General features: G+C 37.8%; 1 protein-coding gene across 1 annotated transcript in view; it reads right to left on the minus strand.

Moving 5' to 3' along the window:
- Positions 1-24,000, minus strand: part of LOC148064297 (voltage-dependent T-type calcium channel subunit alpha-1I-like) — a gene marked incomplete at its 3' end in the record, with an annotated part of 64,226 nt that overhangs the window by 22,450 nt on the left and 17,776 nt on the right. Inside the window, 5 exon segments of the mRNA XM_087809585.1 lie at positions 2,005-2,160; positions 2,224-2,341; positions 2,749-2,934; positions 2,990-3,141; positions 7,971-8,314. Of these exon segments, the coding sequence (XP_087665711.1) occupies positions 2,005-2,160; positions 2,224-2,341; positions 2,749-2,934; positions 2,990-3,141; positions 7,971-8,314 (956 nt within the window).

Consider the following 24,000-nt stretch of genomic DNA (forward strand, 5'->3'; position numbering starts at 1 on the left):
CTTTGATACATCTTTGATACATCTTTGATACATCTTTGATACATCTTTGATACATCATAGATTCATCTTTGATACATCTTTGATACATCATAGATTCATCTTTGATACATCATTGATACATCTTTGATACATCTTTGATACATCTTTGATACATCTTTGATACATCTTTGATACATCTTTGATACATCTTTGATACATCATAGATTCATCTTTGATACATCTTTGATACATCTTCGATACATATTTGATACATCTTTGATACATCATAGATACATCATAGATACATCTTTGATACATCTTTGATACATCATAGATACATCTTTGATACATCTTTCATACATCTTTGATACATCTTTGATACATCTTTGATACATCATAGATTCATATTTGATACATCTTTGATACATCTTTGATACATCTTTGATACATCTTTGATACATCATAGATTCATCATTGATACATCTTTGATACATCATAGATTCATCTTTGATACATCTTTGTTACATCTTTGATACATCATAGATTCATCTTTGATACATCTTTGATACATCTTTGATACATCTTTGATTCATCTTTGATACATCTTTGATTCATCTTTGATAAATCTTTGATACATCTTTGATACATCATAGATACATCTTTGATACATCTTTGATACATCTTTGATACATATTTGATACATCTTTGATACATCTTTGATACATCATAGATTCATCTTTGATACATCTTTGATACATCATAGATTCATCTTTGATACATCTTTGATACATCTTTGATACATCTTTGATACATCATAGATTCATCTTTGATACATCTTTGATACATCTTTGATACATCTTTGATACATCTTTGATACATCTTTGATACATCTTTGATACATCATAGATTCATCTTTGATACATCATAGATTCATCTTTGATACATCTTTGATACATCTTTGATACATCTTTGATACATCTTTGATACATCTTTGATACATCATAGATTCATCTTTGATACATCTTTGATACATCTTTGATACATCTTTGATACATCTTTGATACATCTTTGATACATCATAGATTCATCTTTGATACATCTTTGATACATCTTTGATACATCTTTGATACATCTTTGATACATCTTTGATACATCTTTGATACATCGTTGATTCATCGTACATACATAGTACATACATAGTACATACATCGCACATATTTCTATTCTATTTAGATTTTTTCTTTTCTTTTAATATTTTATTTCTGGGTGTTTTATTTTTCTTCTGGTATATTGCTCTTGCTGTTTGTTAAAAAGAATTTCCCCTCGCGGGACAATAAAGGGATTCTGATTCTGATTCTGATTCTGATACATCGCACATACATCGCACATACATCGCACATACATCATACATACATCGCACATACATCGCACATACATCATACATACATCGCACATACATCATACATATATCGCACATACATCATACATACATCGCACATACATCGCACATACATCTTTGATACATCGCACATACATCATACATACATCGCACATACATCTTTGATACATCGCACATACATCATACATACATCGCACATACATCGCACATACATCATGCATACATCGCACATACATCATACATACATCGCACATACATCGCACATTCATCGCACATACATCATACATACATCGCACATACATCGCACATACATCGCACATACATCATACATACATCGCACATACATCGCATATACATCGCACATACATCATACATACATCACACATACATCATACATACATCGCACATACATCGCACATACATCGCACATACATCATGCATACATCGCACATACATCATACATACATCGCACATACATCGCACATTCATCGCACATACATCATGCATACATCGCACATACATCATACATACATCGCACATACATCGCACATACGTCGCACATACATCATGCATACATCGCACATACATCATACATACATCGCAGATATCATCACTGAACATCTCACCTCGGCCTGGAATCCTTCCACTAAGATGGCCACCAGCAGGTTGAAGAGAACGTAGTTGCCGAAGGTCATGAGAGCCACGAAGTAGAGTGCAGCGCAGGGCGAGGTGGACGCCATGCCGTTGTACAGCACCATGTTCCAGTCCTCCTGGGTCAGGATCTGCCCATAAGAGACATCAGCGTGTGACGCCTGGACCACGTCTGGACTCACCTGGAAACTCACCTGGAAGACGGTGACGATGGCCCACAGCAGGGAGTCGAAGTTCTTCCTGTCCGGCACCGTGTCTCCCGCCTCCGTCTTCAGGCTGAACTTGCAGCCGAAGATGTGCATCCCGAGGATACTGAAACCAACGAGGTCGTGAAACTCACAATCAGTTGACGAATAAAAGTCACTGAAAAAACAGAGCAAAAGCTCTTTTATCTCAAGAGTCCTTCAACTAGAACTTCACTCTGACACAGACCAAGTAAGATCCTGAAGAAGATTTGAGGACTTGACTGAGAACCAGGATGCATGATGGGAAACTGCTTAACAAACAGAATAAACATGTTTGATTCTTTCTTCGTTTTGACTCGATGTGTTGGATCTTGTTGTGTCATTAATATGGTCAACAAGTCAGTTGTCGTTACGAGTCATACTTTGATTCTTGTGGTTCATGAAGCTCACGATCATCTCGTCTTCCATTGACCTTTAAACTGACGTGACCTCCAGATGTTGGAGTGAAAGTCATGATTCAAGTCATGCACTCACCTGAAGATGAAGATGAAGAGCATGAGGAGCATGCAGAAGGTGGCCACGTTGTCCATGGTCTTCATCAACACCACCAGCTGGCGTCTGAGCGCCGGCATGAACCGGACCAGCTTGATGACCCGCAGCAGCCTGAAGGTCCTGAGCACGGAGAGCCCGCCGTCCGCCTGACCGATGATTTCACACACGCTAGCCAATGAGAGAAAAGATGAGCCCGGATCACATGACTGGCAGCCTCACTGACCTGATGATGACGATGATGCCGTCGAAGATGTTGTACGGGTTCCTCAGGTACTCGAAGAAGCCGAAAGCCGTGAGCTTGAGGATCATCTCCAGAGTGAACATGCTGGTGAAGACGATGTTGCAGATCTCCAGCACGTTGGTGAGCTGCTCCGGCTGCATCAGAACACATGTCAGCACTGATGTGTGTGTGTTTGAGTTGTGTATCCATGTTTTCCACGTGTCATTGTTGCCTCATTTTACCATCAAGTCCAAGTTTGTTTCTTCGTGTTCTCTTAACGAGAAGAAACAAGAAAAATAAACACAACAACAAACAACTCAAGAGTGTGTATGTGTGTAAATCAGAATCCTGATTCTTTATTGCCATTATTAGGGGAGAGGTTCAAAAAATCAACCTTCAACCGTCAAGTGTCAAACGTCAAACGTCAAACATTCAGGGTTTCCTGATGTGCCTTGTGCATGTTGCCTAGCAGGTTATGGATGGTCTCTGAGTTGTTATCAAACCAGTCCTGATGGTTCTTGCTTTTGTATCCAATTGATTGGGCTGCTGCTTCCTGAAGGGTTGCTGTGTGTTCTGTGGTACTGTCACCACTTAGGAGGGGTTCTAGCTCCCCTAGTTTCTCAGCCAGGGAGCGACGAAACTCATTTCTAGTCGTGGCATCTTTCAGACGGGCGCAGTCCAATCTCCTTCTACTGGGTCCGTGTTTCCGCATAGGGGGCACTTTCATGAGGACCTTGGTCATTATCATGTGATGTCCAGCATTCTGCACCTCTCATGGCCCGGGTATGGAGAACGTCCCTGATGTCACAGCGCCTCACAATAATGTAATCAATCAGGTGCCAGTGTTTTGAACGTGGGTGCATCCATGATGTTTTATATTTGTTCTTTTGCTGGAAGATGGTGTTAGTTATGGTTGTGCTCGGAACAGAGGGTCAGTAGCCTCATACCATTTGAGTTGGCCTGACCAATCCCATGCCTGCCAAGCACCCCCTTCCAAATACCACTATCCCACCCAACTCAAGCGTTGAAGTCCCCAAGCAAGAGGATCTTATCTCTCTTTGGGATCCGACGGAGAGCCTCATCCAGAGCTAGGTAAAAGGAGTCGTTTGTCTCATTGTCAGATGTCAGACTTGCCAAAAGAGTCCAAGAGGGTTCTTATGTTCCATGAAGCCAACTTGAGGGTAAAATACTTATTTCTTCTGTTTCGACAGGAGTATAATGACCCGACAGGTGCGGTTGCCTGTCCAGGTGAGGGTTAAGTGGGCAATTTTTAGGCCACCTTTTCTAGGCCCTTCCTCGCTTGAGGTGAGCAGTGTGGTCCCTATATAGGGGCTGCTCAGTCGCACAGGGGTCTGCCGAGAACAGCTGCCACTCGGCCCCAGCTAAAGGCGACCTTTACTCTGTGCCACTGACGTGTAGGGCTCTGACTAGGAGCTCCCAGTCTATTCAAACCTGCTCCTGTCGCCAGAAACCCAATCGGCGCCAGACTTTGACCAGATATGGATCCAAGTAAGTTCACCGTGGTCATAGGTGGATACCTGCGCAATAGAATATTTTAAGTGCTCTAGGTGTGCGCTATCACCAGTAGCACTATCTTCAACAGCTCCCCATCCTAGCTGCAGGAGGCTGCCGGGACCTAGCTCTTGTTTAGGCCCGCCTGTTGTGCACCGCCAGCACATGCTTTTCTGTCGGGGTGTGCTCTCTTAGCCTTTATCTCAAAAGACTAACCCACAAGGCAGTGGGTCTATTTGCCCATAGCTGGGGCAGTGGTTGACTGGCGTCAGGGCATGACCACTGGCTGGTGGGCCTGCACTCCACATCTCTGGGGCCCACTGCTGGTCCGAGATCCCCTGTAGTTTAGCCTGGGACTTCATAGTACCCAGTTAACATGTATAGCCACATGGAGGCACCGCAGGAGTCTTGGTGATGGAGAGGCTATGTACTGGCAGAGGAGGCTTATGCATTCGGCTCCTCTTTTCACCCCAGAGGGGGCTAGACAGCGGCAGTAACTGAAAGCAGAAAGTTGCAAGCAGAGAGCAGCATTCAACATGCACTAACTACAAACACCGCTACGCTACTGCACAAGGCGCTTCACACACATCCTGTGTTACACACACACACCAGTGGAACACACACACACCAGAGGAGAACACACACACACATGCCACCGGAACACACACACACCAGTGTAACACACACACACCACTGGAACACACACACACACACACCAGTGGAACACACACACACACACACCAGTGGAACACACACACACACACACCAGTGGAACACACACACACGCACCATTAAAAGTGCAACGTAACGTCGTCTCCTGCTTCACCTCCTGTGGTTTATTTTTAGAGTCGTGGGCGACGAGGAGTGACTACCCTCGTCTGTCAGAGGGAGGAGGGAGGACAGCGAGTAAATGGGAGTTGAGGAAGAAAGACTTGAACCCGGGAGAAGAAAAATCAGTTTGTGTTTATTTGTTTGCTGGTGTTTATTTGTATTTATTTGTGTTTGTTTTTATTTTGTGTTGACTTGGCACCTGATCTCACTTCTGTAAGAAAATCTCATCTGTTACACACACACATGTTGTCACACACACACATGTTGTCACACACACACGTTGTCACAAACACACATGTTGTCACACACACACATGTTGTCACAAACACACATGTTGTCACACACACACATGTTGTCACACACACACATGTTGTCACAAACACACATGTTGTCACAAACACACATGTTGTCAGACACACACATGTTGTCAGACACACACATGTTGTCACGCACACACATGTTGTCACAAACACACATGTTGTCACAAACACACATGTTGTCAGACACACACATGTTGTCAGACACACACACACATGTTGTCACACACACACATGTTGTCACAAACACACATGTTGTCACAAACACACATGTTGTCAGACACACACATGTTGTCACACACACACATGTTGTCACACACACACACATGTTGTCACACACACACACGCACACATGTTGTCACACACACACACGCACACGTTGTCACACACACACACATGTTGTCACACACACACACATGTTGTCACACACACACATGTTGTCACACACACACACGCACACATGTTGTCACACACACACACGCACACGTTGTCACACACACACACATGTTGTCACACACACACACATGTTGTCACACACACATGTTGTTACACACACACATGTTGTCACAGACACACACACACATGTTGTCACACACACACATGTTGTTACACACACACATGTTGTCACAGACACACACACACATGTTGTCACACACACACACGTTGTCAGACACACACATGTTGTCAGACACACACATGTTGTCATAAACACACATGTTGTCACACACACACATGTTGTCACAAACACACATGCTTTCACACACACACACACACGCACACATGTTGTCTCCCACACACACATGTTGTCACAAACACACATGTTGTCAGACACACACATGTTGTCACACACACACACACATGTTGTCACACACACACACATGTTGTCACACACACACATGTTGTCACACAGAAACATGTTGTTACACACACACATGTTGTCACAGACACAGACACATGTTGTCAGACACACACACATTGTCACAAACACACATGTTGTCACAAACACACATGTTGTCAGACACACACATGTTGTCACACACACACATGTTGTCACACACACACATGTTGTCACACACACACACACATGTTGTCACAAAGATACTTGTTGTTACACACACACATGTTGTCACACATACACACACACATGTTGTCACACACAGACATGATGTTACACACACACATGTTGTTACACACACACACACACACACACATGTTGTCACACACACATGTTGTTACACACACACACACACACACACACACACAAACATGTTGTCACACACACATGTTGTCACACGCATACACACACTGGTGGTTCAATGATGACAACATTTCCAAATCATGTTTTTATTATATATTATTATTCATGAAGTTATCGTTAATACGATGAAAGTTAAATTATGTTGATGATGATGTTTTTCTTCCTCATAGTTAGAAGGAAAGATGTGTGTGTGTGCGTGTGTATGTGTGCACATGTGTATGTGTGCACGTGCGTATGTGTGCACATGTGTGTGCACACATACACATGTGTATGTGTGCACATGTGTATGTGTGCACGTGTGTGTGTGTGCACATGTGTGTGCACGTGTGTGTGTGTGCACGTGTGTGTGTGTGTGTATGTGTGCACGTGTGTGTGTGTGCACATGTGTGTGTGCGTGTGTATGTGTGCACGTGTGTGTGTGTGCGCACATGTGTGTGTGTGTGCACGTGTGTGTGTGTATGTGTGCACGTGTGTGTGTGTGCACATGTGTGTGTGTGTGCACGTGTGTGTGTGTGTACATGTGTGTGTGTGTGTGTGTGTACATGTGTGTGTGTCTGTGTGCACGTGTGTGTGTGTGCACATGTGTGTGTGTGTGCGTGTGTATGTGTGCACGTGTGTATGTGTGCACGTGTGTGTGTGTGCACATGTGTGTGTGTGTGCGTGTGTATGTGTGCACGTGTGTATGTGTGCACGTGTGTGTGTGTGCACATGTGTGTGTGTGTACATGTGTGTGTGTGTGTGTGTATGTGTGCACGTGTGTGTGTGTGCACATGTGTGTGTGCGTGTGTGTGTGCACATGTGTGTGTGCACATGTGTGTGTGTGTGCGTGTGTGTGTGCACATGTGCGTGTGTGTATGTGTGCACGTGTGTGTGTGTGCACATGTGTGTGTGCACGTGTGTGTGTGTGCGTGTGTGTGTGCACATGTGTGTGTGCACATGTGTGTGTGTGTGCGTGTGTGTGTGCACATGTGCGTGTGTGTATGTGTGCACGTGTGTGTGTGTGCACATGTGTGTGTGCACGTGTGTGTGTGTGCGTGTGTGTCTGCACATGTGTGTGTGTGTGTACCTGGTCGTGGTGTTCGATGCCCATACTGATGGTGTTGATGAGGATCGCGATCATGATTCCTCGACTGAAGTATTTACTCTCAACGATCCCTCGAAGTTTCCTCCTCATCTGGTCCCAGACGTCCTTGCAGCGTCCGAAGCACGACCTCTTCTTCTTCTTCTTCTTCTTCTTCTTCGCATCCCCCTGTTCCTCCAGGCGCTTCTCCTCCTTCACCATCTCGGCCTCATCCTCGTCTCCGGGCGTCGCTGCCGCACACACCCCACAGTCCTCTGCAGCAGCCGCGCTGAGGGAGTTCCCGGCTAGCTGGGACTCCACGTCTCGCTTGCTTTGGTGACGATGAGAAGCTGCAGAGTTTGGACATTTATACAGAAACTGTGAAGCAGGAAGAAGAAAAGAAGATCTGGAGAAACTTAACGTAGATGAACACATGAAGGAAGATAAATGTGATGAACACATGAAAGAAGATAATGTTGATGAACACATGAAGGAAGATAAACGCTGATGAACACATGAAAGAAGATAACGTTGATGAACACATGAAGGAAGATAAACGTTGATGAACACATGAAGGAAGATAAATGTTGATGAACACATGAAGGAAGATAAACATTGATGAACACATGAAGGAAGATAAACATTGATGAACACATGAAGGAAGATAAATGTGATGAACACATGAAAGAAGATAATGTTGATGAACACATGAAGGAAGATAAACGCTGATGAACACATGAAAGAAGATAACGTTGATGAACACATGAAGGAAGATAAACGTTGATGAACACATGAAGGAAGATAAACGTTGATGAACACATGAAGGAAGATAAATGTGATGAACACATGAAAGAAGATAATGTTGATGAACACATGAAGGAAGAAAAACGCTGATGAACACATGAAAGAAGATAACGTTGATGAACACATGAAGGAAGATAAACGTTGATGAACACATGAAGGAAGATAAACGTTGATGAACACATGAAGAAAGATAAATGTTGATGAACACATGAAGGAAGATAAACGTTGATGAACACATGAAGGAAGATAAACGTTGATGAACACATGAAGGAAAATAAACGTTGATGAACACATGAAGGAAGATAAACGTTGATGAACACATGAAGGAAGATAAACGTAGATGAACACATGAAGAAAGATAAATGTTGATGAACACAAGAAGAAAGATACACGTTGATGAACACATGAAAGAAGATAACGTTGATGAACACATGAAGGAAGATAAACGTTGATGAACACATGAAGGAAGATAAACGTTGATGAACACATGAAGGAAGATAAATGTTGATGAACACATGAAGAAAGATACACGTTGATGAACACATGAAAGAAGATAACGTTGATGAACACATGAAGGAAGATAAACGCTGATGAACACATGAAGGAAGATAAACGTTGATGAACACATGAAAGAAGATAACGTTGATGAACACATGAAGGAAGATAAACGTTGATGAACACATGAAAGAAGATAACATTGATAAACACATGAAGGAAGATGAACGTTGATGAACACATGAAGGAAGATAAACGTTGATGAACACATGAAAGAAGATAACGTTGATGAACACATGAAAGAAGATAAACGTTGATGAACACATGAAGGAAGATAAACGTTGATGAACACATGAAAGAAGGTAACGTTGATGAACACATGAAGGAAGATAAACGTTGATGAACACAAGAAGGAAGATAAACGTTGATGAACACATGAAGGAAGATAAACGTTGATGAACACATGAAGGAAGATAAACGTTGATGAACACATGAAGGAAGATAAATGTTGATGAACACATGAAGGAAGATAAACGTTGGTGAACACATGACGGAAGATAAACGTTGATGAACACATGAAGGAAGATAAACGTTGATGAACACATGAAGGAAGATAAATGTTGATGAACACATGAAGGAAGATAAACGTTGATGAACACATGAAGGAAGATAAACGTTGATGAACACATGAAGAAAGATACACGTTGATGAACACATGAAGGAAGATAAACGTTGATGAACACATGAAGGAAGATAAACATTGATGAACACATGAATGAAGATAAACGTTGATGAACACATGAAGGAAGATACACATTGATGAACACATGAAGGAAGATAAACGTTGATGAACACAAGAAGGAAGATAAACGTTTATGAACACATGAAGGAAGATAAACGTTGATGAACACATAAAGGAAGATAAACGTTGATGAACACATGGAGGAAGATAAACGTTGATGAACACATGAAGGAAGATAAATGTTGATGAACACATGAAGAAAGATGAATGTTGATGAACACAAGAAGAAAGATAAACGTTTATGAACACATGAAGGAAGATAAACGTTGATGAACACATAAAGGAAGATAAACGTTGATGAACACATGGAGGAAGATAAACGTTGATGAACACATGAAGGAAGATAAATGTTGATGAACAAATGAAGAAAGATGAATGTTGATGAACAAGAGAAGAAAGATACACGTTGATGAACACATGAAAGAAGATAACGTTGATGAACACATGAAGGAAGATAAACGTTGATGAACACATGAAGGAAGATAAATGTTGATGAACACATGAAGAAAGATACACGTTGATGAACACATGAAAGAAGATAACGTTGATGAACACATGAAGGAAGATAAACGTTGATGAACACATGAAGGAAGATAAACGTTGATGAACACATGAAGGAAGTTAAACGTTGATGAACACATGAAGGAAGATAAATGTTGATGAACACATGAAGGAAGATAAACATTGATGAACACATGAAGGAAGATAAACATTGATGAACACATGAAGGAAGATAAATGTGATGAACACATGAAAGAAGATAATGTTGATGAACACATGAAGGAAGATAAACGCTGATGAACACATGAAAGAAGATAACGTTGATGAACACATGAAGGAAGATAAACGTTGATGAACACATGAAGGAAGATTAACGTTGATGAACACATGAAGAAAGATAAATGTTGATGAACACATGAAGGAAGATAAACGTTGATGAACAGATGAAGGAAGATAAACGTTGATGAACACATGAAGGAAGATAAACGTTGATGAACACATGAAGGAAGATAAACGTTGATGAACACATGAAGGAAGATAAACGTAGATGAACACATGAGGAAAGATAAATGTTGATGAACACAAGAAGAAAGATACACGTTGATGAACACATGAAAGAAGATAACGTTGATGAACACATGAAGGAAGATAAACGTTGATGAACACATGAAGGAAGATAAACGTTGATGAACACATGAAGGAAGATAAATGTTGATGAACACATGAAGAAAGATACACGTTGATGAACACATGAAGGAAGATAAACGTTGATGAACACATGGAAGAAGATAACGTTGATGAACACATGAAGGAAGATAAACGTTGATGAACACATGAAAGAAGATAACATTGATAAACACATGAAGGAAGATGAACGTTGATGAACACATGAAGGAAGATAAACGTTGATGAACACATGAAAGAAGATAATGTTGATGAACACATGAAAGAAGATAAACGTTGATGAACACATGAAGGAAGATAAACGTTGATGAACACATGAAAGAAGGTAACGTTGATGAACACATGAAGGAAGATAAACGTTGATGAACACAAGAAGGAAGATAAACGTTGATGAACACATGAAGGAAGATAAACGTTGATGAACACATGAAGGAAGATAAACGTTGATGAACACATGAAGGAAGATAAATGTTGATGAACACATGAAGGAAGATAAACGTTGGTGAACACATGACGGAAGATAAACGTTGATGAACACATGAAGGAAGATAAACGTTGATGAACACATGAAGGAAGATAAATGTTGATGAACACATGAAGGAAGATAAACGTTGATGAACACATGAAGGAAGATAAACGTTGATGAACACATGAAGAAAGATACACGTTGATGAACACATGAAGGAAGATAAACGTTGATGAACACATGAAGGAAGATAAACATTGATGAACACATGAATGAAGATAAATGTTGATGAACACATGAAGGAAGATACACATTGATGAACACATGAAGGAAGATAAACGTTGATGAACACAAGAAGGAAGATAAACGTTTATGAACACATGAAGGAAGATAAACGTTGATGAACACATAAAGGAAGATAAACGTTGATGAACACATGGAGGAAGATAAACGTTGATGAACACATGAAGGAAGATAAATGTTGATGAACACATGAAGAAAGATGAATGTTGATGAACACAAGAAGAAAGATACACGTTGATGAACACATGAAAGAAGATAACGTTGATGAACACATGAAGGAAGATAAACGTTGATGAACACATGAAGGAAGATAAACGTTGATGAACACATGAAGGAAGATAAATGTTGATGAACACATGAAGAAAGATACACGTTGATGAACACGTGAAAGAAGATAACGTTGATGAACACATGAAGGAAGATAAACGTTGATGAACACATGAAGGAAGATAAACGTTGATGAACACATGAAGGAAGATAAACGTTGATGAACACATGAAAGAAGATAACGTTGATGAACACATGAAGGAAGATAAACGTTGATGAACACATGAAAGAAGATAACATTGATGAACACATGAAGGAAGATGAACGTTGATGAACACATGAAGGAAGATAAACGTTGATGAACACATGAAAGACGATAACATTGATGAACACATGAAGGAAGATAAACGTTGATGAACACATGAAGGAAGATAAACGTTGATGAACACATGAAAGAAGATAACGTTGATGAACACATGAAGGAAGATAAACGTTGATGAACACAAGAAGGAAGATAAACGTTGATGAACACATGAAGGAAGATAAACGTTGATGAACACATGAAGGAAGATAAACGTTGATGAACACATGAAGGAAGATAAACGCTGATGAACACATGAAGGAAGATAAACGTTGATGAACACATGAAGGAAGATAAACGTTGATGAACACATGAAGGAAGATAAACGTTGATGAACACATGAAGGAAGATAAACGTTGATGAACACATGAAGGAAGATAAACGTTGATGAACACATGAAGAAAGATACACGTTGATGAACACATGAAGGAAGATAAACGTTGATGAACACATGAAGGAAGATAAACATTGATGAACACATGAATGAAGATAAACGTTGATGAACACATGAAGGAAGATACACATTGATGAACACATGAAGGAAGATAAACGTTGATGAACACAAGAAGGAAGATAAACGTTTATGAACACATGAAGGAAGATAAACGTTGATGAACACATAAAGGAAGATAAACGTTGATGAACACATGGAGGAAGATAAACGTTGATGAACACATGAAGGAAGATAAACGTTGATGAACACATGAAGGAAGATAAACGTTGATGAACACATGAAGGAAGATAAACATTGATGAACACACTTCCTTCATGAACACATGAAGGAAGATAAACGTTACAGAACACATGAAGGAAGATAAACGTTTATGAACACATGAAGGAAGATAAACGTTGATGAACACATGAAGGAAGATAAACGTTGATGAACACAAGAAGTGAGATAAACGTTTATGAACACATGAAGGAAGATAAACGTTGATGAACACATGAAGGAAGATAAACGTTGATGAACACAAGAAGTGAGATAAACGTTTATGAACACATGAAGGAAGATAAACGTTGATGAACACATGAAGGAAGATAAACATTGATGAACACATGAAGGAAGATAAACATTGATGAACACATGAAGGAAGATAAACGTTGATGAACACATGAAGGAAGATAAACATTGATGAACACATGAAGGAAGATAAACGTGTATGAACACATTAAGGAAGATAAACATTGATGAAAACATGAAGGAAGATAAACGTTGATGAACACATGAAGGAAGATAAACGTTGATGAAAACATGAAGGAAGATAAACGTTGATGAACACATGAAGGAAGATAAACGTTGATGAACACATGAAGGAAGATAAACTTTGATGAACACATGAAGGAAGATAAACGTTTATGAACACATGAAGGAAGATAAATGTTGATGAAAACATGAAGGAAGATAAACGTTGATGAACACATGAAGGAAGATAAACGTTAATGAAAACATGAAGGAAGATAAACGTTGATTAACACATGAAGGAAGATAAACGCTGATGAACACATGAAGGAAGATAAATGTTGATGAACACATGAAGGAAGATAAACGTTGGTGAACACATGACGGAAGATAAACGTTGATGAACACATGAAGGAAGATAAACGTTGATGAACACATGAAGGAAGATAAATGTTGATGAACACATGAAGGAAGATAAACGTTGATGAACACATGAAGGAAGATAAACGTTGATGAACACATGAAGAAAGATACACGTTGATGAACACATGAAGGAAGATAAACGTTGATGAACACATGAAGGAAGATAAACATTGATGAACACATGAATGAAGATAAATGTTGATGAACACATGAAGGAAGATACACATTGATGAACACATGAAGGAAGATAAACGTTGATGAACACAAGAAGGAAGATAAACGTTTATGAACACATGAAGGAAGATAAACGTTGATGAACACATAAAGGAAGATAAACGTTGATGAACACATGGAGGAAGATAAACGTTGATGAACACATGAAGGAAGATAAATGTTGATGAACACATGAAGAAAGATGAATGTTGATGAACACAAGAAGAAAGATACACGTTGATGAACACATGAAAGAAGATAACGTTGATGAACACATGAAGGAAGATAAACGTTGATGAACACATGAAGGAAGATAAACGTTGATGAACACATGAAGGAAGATAAATGTTGATGAACACATGAAGAAAGATACACGTTGATGAACACGTGAAAGAAGATAACGTTGATGAACACATGAAGGAAGATAAACGTTGATGAACACATGAAGGAAGATAAACGTTGATGAACACATGAAGGAAGATAAACGTTGATGAACACATGAAAGAAGATAACGTTGATGAACACATGAAGGAAGATAAACGTTGATGAACACATGAAAGAAGATAACATTGATGAACACATGAAGGAAGATGAACGTTGATGAACACATGAAGGAAGATAAACGTTGATGAACACATGAAAGACGATAACATTGATGAACACATGAAGGAAGATAAACGTTGATGAACACATGAAGGAAGATAAACGTTGATGAACACATGAAAGAAGATAACGTTGATGAACACATGAAGGAAGATAAACGTTGATGAACACATGAAGGAAGATAAACGTTGATGAACACATGAAGGAAGATAAACGTTGATGAACACATGAAGGAAGATAAACGCTGATGAACACATGAAGGAAGATAAACGTTGATGAACACATGAAGGAAGATAAACGTTGATGAACACATGAAGGAAGATAAACGTTGATGAACACATGAAGGAAGATAAACGTTGATGAACACATGAAGGAAGATAAACGTTGATGAACACATGAAGAAAGATACACGTTGATGAACACATGAAGGAAGATAAACGTTGATGAACACATGAAGGAAGATAAACATTGATGAACACATGAATGAAGATAAACGTTGATGAACACATGAAGGAAGATACACATTGATGAACACATGAAGGAAGATAAACGTTGATGAACACAAGAAGGAAGATAAACGTTTATGAACACATGAAGGAAGATAGACGTTGATGAACACATAAAGGAAGATAAACGTTGATGAACACATGGAGGAAGATAAACGTTGATGAACACATGAAGGAAGATAAACGTTGATGAACACATGAAGGAAGATAAACGTTGATGAACACATGAAGGAAGATAAACGTTGATGAACACACTTCCTTCATGAACACATGAAGGAAGATAAACGTTACAGAACACATGAAGGAAGATAAACGTTTATGAACACATGAAGGAAGATAAATGTTGATGAACACATGAAGGAAGATAAACATTGATGAACACATGAAGGAAGATAAACGTTGATGAACACATGAAGGAAGATAAACATTGATGAACACATGAAGGAAGATAAACGTGTATGAACACATTAAGGAAGATAAACATTGATGAAAACATGAAGGAAGATAAACGTTGATGAACACATGAAGGAAGATAAACGTTGATGAAAACATGAAGGAAGATAAACGTTGATGAACACATGAAGGAAGATAAACGTTGATGAACACATGAAGGAAGATAAACTTTGATGAACACATGAAGGAAGATAAACGTTTATGAACACATGAAGGAAGATAAATGTTGATGAAAACATGAAGGAAGATAAACGTTGATGAACACATGAAGGAAGATAAACGTTAATGAAAACATGAAGGAAGATAAACGTTGATTAACACATGAAGGAAGATAAACGCTGATGAACACATGAAGGAAGATAAACGTTGATGAACACATGAAGGAAGATAAACGTTGATGAACACATGAAGGAAGATACACGTTTATGAACACATGAAGGAAGATAAACGTTGATGAAAACATGATGGAAGATAAACGTTGATGAACACATGAAGGAAGATAAACATTGATGAACCCATGAAGGAAGATAAACGTTGATGAACACATGAAGGAAGATAAACGTTGATGAACACATGAAGGAAGATAAATGTTGATGAACACATGAAGGAAGATAAATGTTGATGAACACATGAAGGAAGATAAACGTTGATGAACACAAGAAGGAAGATAAACGTTGATGAACACATGAAGGAAGATAAACGTTGATTAACACATGAAGGAAGATAAACGTTGATGAACACAAGAAGGAAGATAAACGTTGATGAACACATGAAGAAAGATAAATGTTGATGAACACAAGAAGAAAGATACACGTTGATGAACACATGAAAGAAGATAACGTTGATGAACACATGAAGGAAGATAAACGTTGATGAACACATGAAGGAAGATAAACGTTGATGAACACATGAAGGAAGATAAACGTTGATGAACACATGAAGGAAGATAAATGTTGATGAACACATGAAGAAAGATACACGTTGATGAACACATGAAGGAAGATAAACGTTGATGAACACATAAAGGAAGATAAACGTTGATGAACACATGGAGGAAGATAAACGTTGATGAACACATGAAGGAAGATAAATGTTGATGAACACATGAAGAAAGATAAATGTTGATGAACACAAGAAGAAAGATACACGTTGATGAACACATGAAAGAAGATAACGTTGATGAACACATGAAGGAAGATAAACGTTGATGAACACATGAAGGAAGATAAACGTTGATGAACACATGAAGGAAGATAAATGTTGATGAACACATGAAGAAAGATACACGTTGATGAACACATGAAAGAAGATAACGTTGATGAACACATGAAGGAAGATAAACGTTGATGAACACATGAAGGAAGATAAACGTTGATGAACACATGAAGGAAGATAAACGTTGATGAACACATGAAAGAAGATAACGTTGATGAACACATGAAGAAAGATAAACGTTGATGAACACATGAAAGAAGATAACATTGATGAACACATGAAGGAAGATGAACGTTGATGAACACATGAAGGAAGATAAACGTTGATGAACACATGAAAGAAGATAAACATTGATGAACACATGAAGGAAGATAAACGTTGATGAACACATGAAGGAAGATAAATGTTGATGAACACATGAATGAAGATAAACGTTGATGAACACATGAAGGAAGATAAACGTTGATGAACACATGAAGAAAGATACACGTTGATGAACACATGAATGAAGATAAACGTTGATGAACACATGAAGGAAGATAAACGTTTATGAACACATGAAGGAAGATAAACGTTGATGAACACAAGAAGGAAGATAAACGTTTATGAACACATGAAGGAAGATAAACGTTGATGAACACATAAAGGAAGAAAAACGTTGATGAACACATGGAGGAAGATAAACGTTGATGAACACATGAAGGAAGATAAACGTTGATGAACACATGAAGGAAGATAAACGTTGATGAACACATGAAGGAAGATAAACGTTGATGAACACACTTCCTTCATGAACACATGAAGGAAGATAAACGTTACAGAACACATGAAGGAAGATAAACGTTTATAAACACATGAAGGAAGATAAATGTTGATGAACACATGAAGGAAGATAAACGTTGATGAACACATGAAGGAAGATAAACGTTGATGAACACAAGAAGTGAGATAAACGTTTATGAACACATGAAGGAAGATAAACGTTGATGAACACATGAAGGAAGATAAACATTGATGAACACATGAAGGAAGATAAACATTGATGAACACATGAAGGAAGATAAACGTTGATGAACACATGAAGGAAGATAAACATTGATGAACACATGAAGGAAGATAAACGTGTATGAACACATGAAGGAAGATAAACGTTGATGAACACATGAAGGAAGATAAACGTTGATGAACACACTTCCTTCATGAACACATGAAGGAAGATAAACGTTGATGAACACATGAAGGAAGATAAACGTTGATGAACACAAGAAGTGAGATAAACGTTTATGAACACATGAAGGAAGATAAACGTTGATGAACACATGAAGGAAGATAAACATTGATGAACACATGAAGGAAGATAAACATTGATGAACACATGAAGGAAGATAAACGTTGATGAACACATGAAGGAAGATAAACATTGATGAACACATGAAGGAAGATAAACGTGTATGAACACATTAAGGAAGATAAACATTGATGAAAACATGAAGGAAGATAAACATTGATGAACACATGAAGGAAGATAAACGTTGATGAAAACATGAAGGAAGATAAACGTTGATGAACACATGAAGGAAGATAAACGTTGATGAACACATGAAGGAAGATAAACGTTGATGAACACATGAAGGAAGATAAACGTTTATGAACACATGAAGGAAGATAAATGTTGATGAAAACATGAAGGAAGATAAACGTTGATGAACACATGAAGGAAGATAAACGTTAATGAAAACATGAAGGGAGATAAACGTTGATTAACACATGAAGGAAGATAAACGCTGATGAACACATGAAGGAAGATAAACGTTGATGAACACATGAAGGAAGATAAACGTTGATGAACACATGAAGGAAGATAAACGTTTATGAACACATGAAGGAAGATAAACGTTGATGAAAACATGAAGGAAGATAAACGTTGATGAACACATGAAGGAAGATAAACGTTTATGAACACATGAAGGAAGATAAACGTTGATGAAAACATGAAGGAAGATAAACGTTGATGAACACATGAAGGAAGATAAATGTTGATGAACACATGAAGAAAGATAAATGTTGATGAACACAAGAAGAAAGATACACGTTGATGAACACATGAAAGAAGATAACGTTGCTGAACACATGAAGGAAGATAAACGTTGATGAACACATGAAGGAAGATAAACGTTGATGAACACATGAAGGAAGATAAATGTTGATGAACACATGAAGAAAGATACACGTTGATGAACACATGAAAGAAGATAACGTTGATGAACACATGAAGGAAGATAAACGTTGATGAACACATGAAGGAAGATAAACGTTGATGAACACATGAAGGAAGATAAACGTTGATGAACACATGAAAGAAGATAACGTTGATGAACACATGAAGGAAGATAAACGTTGATGAACACATGAAAGAAGATAACATTGATGAACACATGAAGGAAGATGAACGTTGATGAACACATGAAGGAAGATAAACGTTGATGAACACATGAAAGAAGATAACGTTGATGAACACATGAAGGAAGATAAACGTTGATGAACACATGAAGGAAGATAAATGTTGATGAACACATGAATGAAGATAAATGTTGATGAACACATGAAGGAAGATAAACGTTGATGAACACATGAAGAAAGATACACGTTGATGAACACATGAATGAAGATAAACGTTGATGAACACATGAAGGAAGATACACATTGATGAACACATGAAGGAAGATAAACGTTGATGAACACAAGAAGGAAGATAAACGTTTATGAACACATGAAGGAAGATAAACGTTGATGAACACATAAAGGAAGATAAACGTTGATGAACACATGGAGGAAGATAAACGTTGATGAACACATGAAGGAAGATAAACGTTGATGAACACATGAAGGAAGATAAACGTTGATGAACACATGAAGGAAGATAAACGTTGATGAACACACTTCCTTCATGAACACATGAAGGAAGATAAACGTTACAGAACACATGAAGGAAGATAAACGTTTATAAACACATGAAGGAAGATAAATGTTGATGAACACATGAAGGAAGATAAACGTTGATGAACACATGAAGGAAGATAAACGTTGATGAACACAAGAAGTGAGATAAACGTTTATGAACACATGAAGGAAGATAAACGTTGATGAACACATGAAGGAAGATAAACATTGATGAACACATGAAGGAAGATAAACATTGATGAACACATGAAGGAAGATAAACGTTGATGAACACATGAAGGAAGATAAACGTTGATGAACACATGAAGGAAGATAAACGTGTATGAACATATGAAGGAAGATAAACGTTGATGAACACATGAAGGAAGATAAACGTTGATGAACACACTTCCTTCATGAACACATGAAGGAAGATAAACGTTACAGAACACATGAAGGAAGATAAACGTTTATAAACACATGAAGGAAGATAAATGTTGATGAACACATGAAGGAAGATAAACGTTGATGAACACATGAAGGAAGATAAACGTTGATGAACACAAGAAGTGAGATAAACGTTTATGAACACATGAAGGAAGATAAACGTTGATGAACACATGAAGGAAGATAAACATTGATGAACACATGAAGGAAGATAAACATTGATGAACACATGAAGGAAGATAAACGTTGATGAACACATGAAGGAAGATAAACATTGATGAACACATGAAGGAAGATAAACGTGTATGAACACATTAAGGAAGATAAACATTGATGAAAATATGAAGGAAGATAAACATTGATGAACACATGAAGGAAGATAAACGTTGATGAAAACATGAAGGAAGATAAACGTTGATGAACACATGAAGGAAGATAAACGTTGATGAACACATGAAGGAAGATAAACGTTGATGAACACATGAAGGAAGATAAACGTTTATGAACACATGAAGGAAGATAAATGTTGATGAAAACATGAAGGAAGATAAACGTTGATGAACACATGAAGGAAGATAAACGTTAATGAAAACATGAAGGGAGATAAACGTTGATTAACACATGAAGGAAGATAAACGCTGATGAACACATGAAGGAAGATAAACGTTGATGAACACATGAAGGAAGATAAACGTTGATGAACACATGAAGGAAGATAAACGTTTATGAACACATGAAGGAAGATAAACGTTGATGAAAACATGAAGGAAGATAAACGTTGATGAACACATGAAGGAAGATAAACGTTTATGAACACATGAAGGAAGATAAACGTTGATGAAAACATGAAGGAAGATAAACGTTGATGAACACATGAAGGAAGATAAACGTTGATGAAAACATGAAGAAAGATACACATTGATGAACACATCAACGAAGATAAACGTTGATGAAGACATGAAGGAAGATAAATGTTGATAAACACATGAAGGAAGATAAACGCTGATGAACACATGAAGGAAGATAAACGTTGATGAACACATGAAGGAAGATAAACGTTGATGAAAACATGAAGGAAGATAATCGTTGATTAACACATGAAGAAAGATAAACGTTGATGAACACAAGAAGTGAGATAAACGTTTATGAACACATGAAGGAAGATAAACGTTGATGAACACATGAAGGAAGATAAACATCGATGAACACATGAAGGAAGATAAACATTGATGAACACATGGAGGAAGATAAACGTTGATGAACACATGAAGGAAGATTAACATTGATGAACACATGAAGGAAGATAAACGTGTATGAACACTTTAAGGAAGATAAACATTGATGAAAACATGAAGGAAGATAAACGTTGATGAACACATGAAGGAAGATAAACGTTAATGAAAACATGAAGGAAGATAAACGTTGATTAACACATGAAGGAAGATAAACGCTGATGAAAACATGAAGGAAGATAAATGTTGATGAACACATGAAGGAAGATAAACGTTGATGAACACATGAAGGAAGATAAACGTTTATGAACACATGAAGGAAGATAAATGTTGATGAAAACATGAAGGAAGATAAACGTTGATGAACACATGAAGGAAGATAAACATTGATGAACACATGAAGGAAGATAAACATTGATGAACACATGAAGGAAGATAAACGTTGATGAACACATGAAGGAAGATAAACATTGATGAACACATGAAGGAAGATAAACGTTGATGAAAACATGAAGAAAGATAAACGTTGATGAACACATGAAGGAAGATAAACGTTGATGAACACATGAAGGAAGATAAATGTTGATAAACACATGAAGGAAGATATACGTTGATGAACACATGAAAAAAGATAAATGTTGATGAACACATGAAGAAAGATACACGTTGATGAACACATGAAGGAAGATAAACATTGATGAACACATGAAGAAAGATAAATGTTGATGAACACATGAAGGAAGATAAACGCTGATGAACACATGAAGGAAGATAAACGTTGATGAACACATGAAGGAAGATAAACGTTGATGAAAACATGAAGGAAGATAAACGTTGATTAACACATGAAGGAAGATAAACGCTGATGAACACATGAAGGAAGATAAACGTTGATGAACACATGGAGGAAGATAAACGTTGATGAACACATGAAGGAAGATAAACGTTTATGAACACATGAAGGAAGATAAACGTTGATGAAAACATGAAGGAAGATAAACGTTGATGAACACATGAAGGAAGATAAACGTTGATGAACACATAAAGGAAGATAAACGTTGATGAAAACATGAAGAAAGATACACATTGATGAACACATCAATGAAGATAAACGTTGATGAACACATGAAGAAAGACACACGTTGATGAACACATGAAGGAAGATAAACGTTTATGAACACATGAAGGAAGATAAATGTTGATGAAAACATGAAGGAAGATAAACGTTGATGAACACATGAAGGAAGATAAACGTTGATGAAAACATGAAGGAAGATAAACGTTTATGAACACATGAAGGAAGATAAACGTTGATGAAAACATGAAGGAAGATAAACGTTGATGAACACATGAAGGAAGATAAACGTTGATGAAAACATGAAGAAAGATACACATTGATGAACACATCAACGAAGATAAACGTTGATGAACACATGAAGGAAGATAAATGTTGATAAACACATGAAGGAAGATATACGTTGATGAACACATGAAAAAAGATAAATGTTGATGAACACATGAAGAAAGATACACGTTGATGAACACATGAAGGAAGATAAACATTGATGAACACATGAAGAAAGATAAATGTTGATGAACACATGAAGGAAGATAAACGCTGATGAACACATGAAGGAAGATAAACGTTGATGAACACATGAAGGAAGATAAACGTTGATGAAAACATGAAGGAAGATAAACGTTGATTAACACATGAAGGAAGATAAACGCTGATGAACACATGAAGGAAGATAAACGTTGATGAACACATGAAGGAAGATAAACGTTGATGAACACATGAAGGAAGATAAACGTTTATGAACACATGAAGGAAGATAAACGTTGATGAAAACATGAAGGAAGATAAACGTTGATGAACACATGAAGGAAGATAAACGTTGATGAACACATAAAGGAAGATAAACGTTGATGAAAACATGAAGAAAGATACACATTGATGAACACATCAATGAAGATAAACGTTGATGAACACATGAAGAAAGACACACGTTGATGAACACATGAAGGAAGATAAACGTTGATGAACACATGAAGGAAGATAAACGTTGATGAACACATGAAGGAAGATAAATGTTGATGAACACATGAAGGAAGATAAACGTTGATGAACACATGAAGGA

The sequence above is a fragment of the Callionymus lyra genome, chromosome 15 (assembly GCF_982586985.1).
Source record: "Callionymus lyra chromosome 15, fCalLyr1.hap1.1, whole genome shotgun sequence".
Taxonomy (NCBI): Eukaryota; Metazoa; Chordata; class Actinopteri; order Syngnathiformes; family Callionymidae; genus Callionymus; species Callionymus lyra.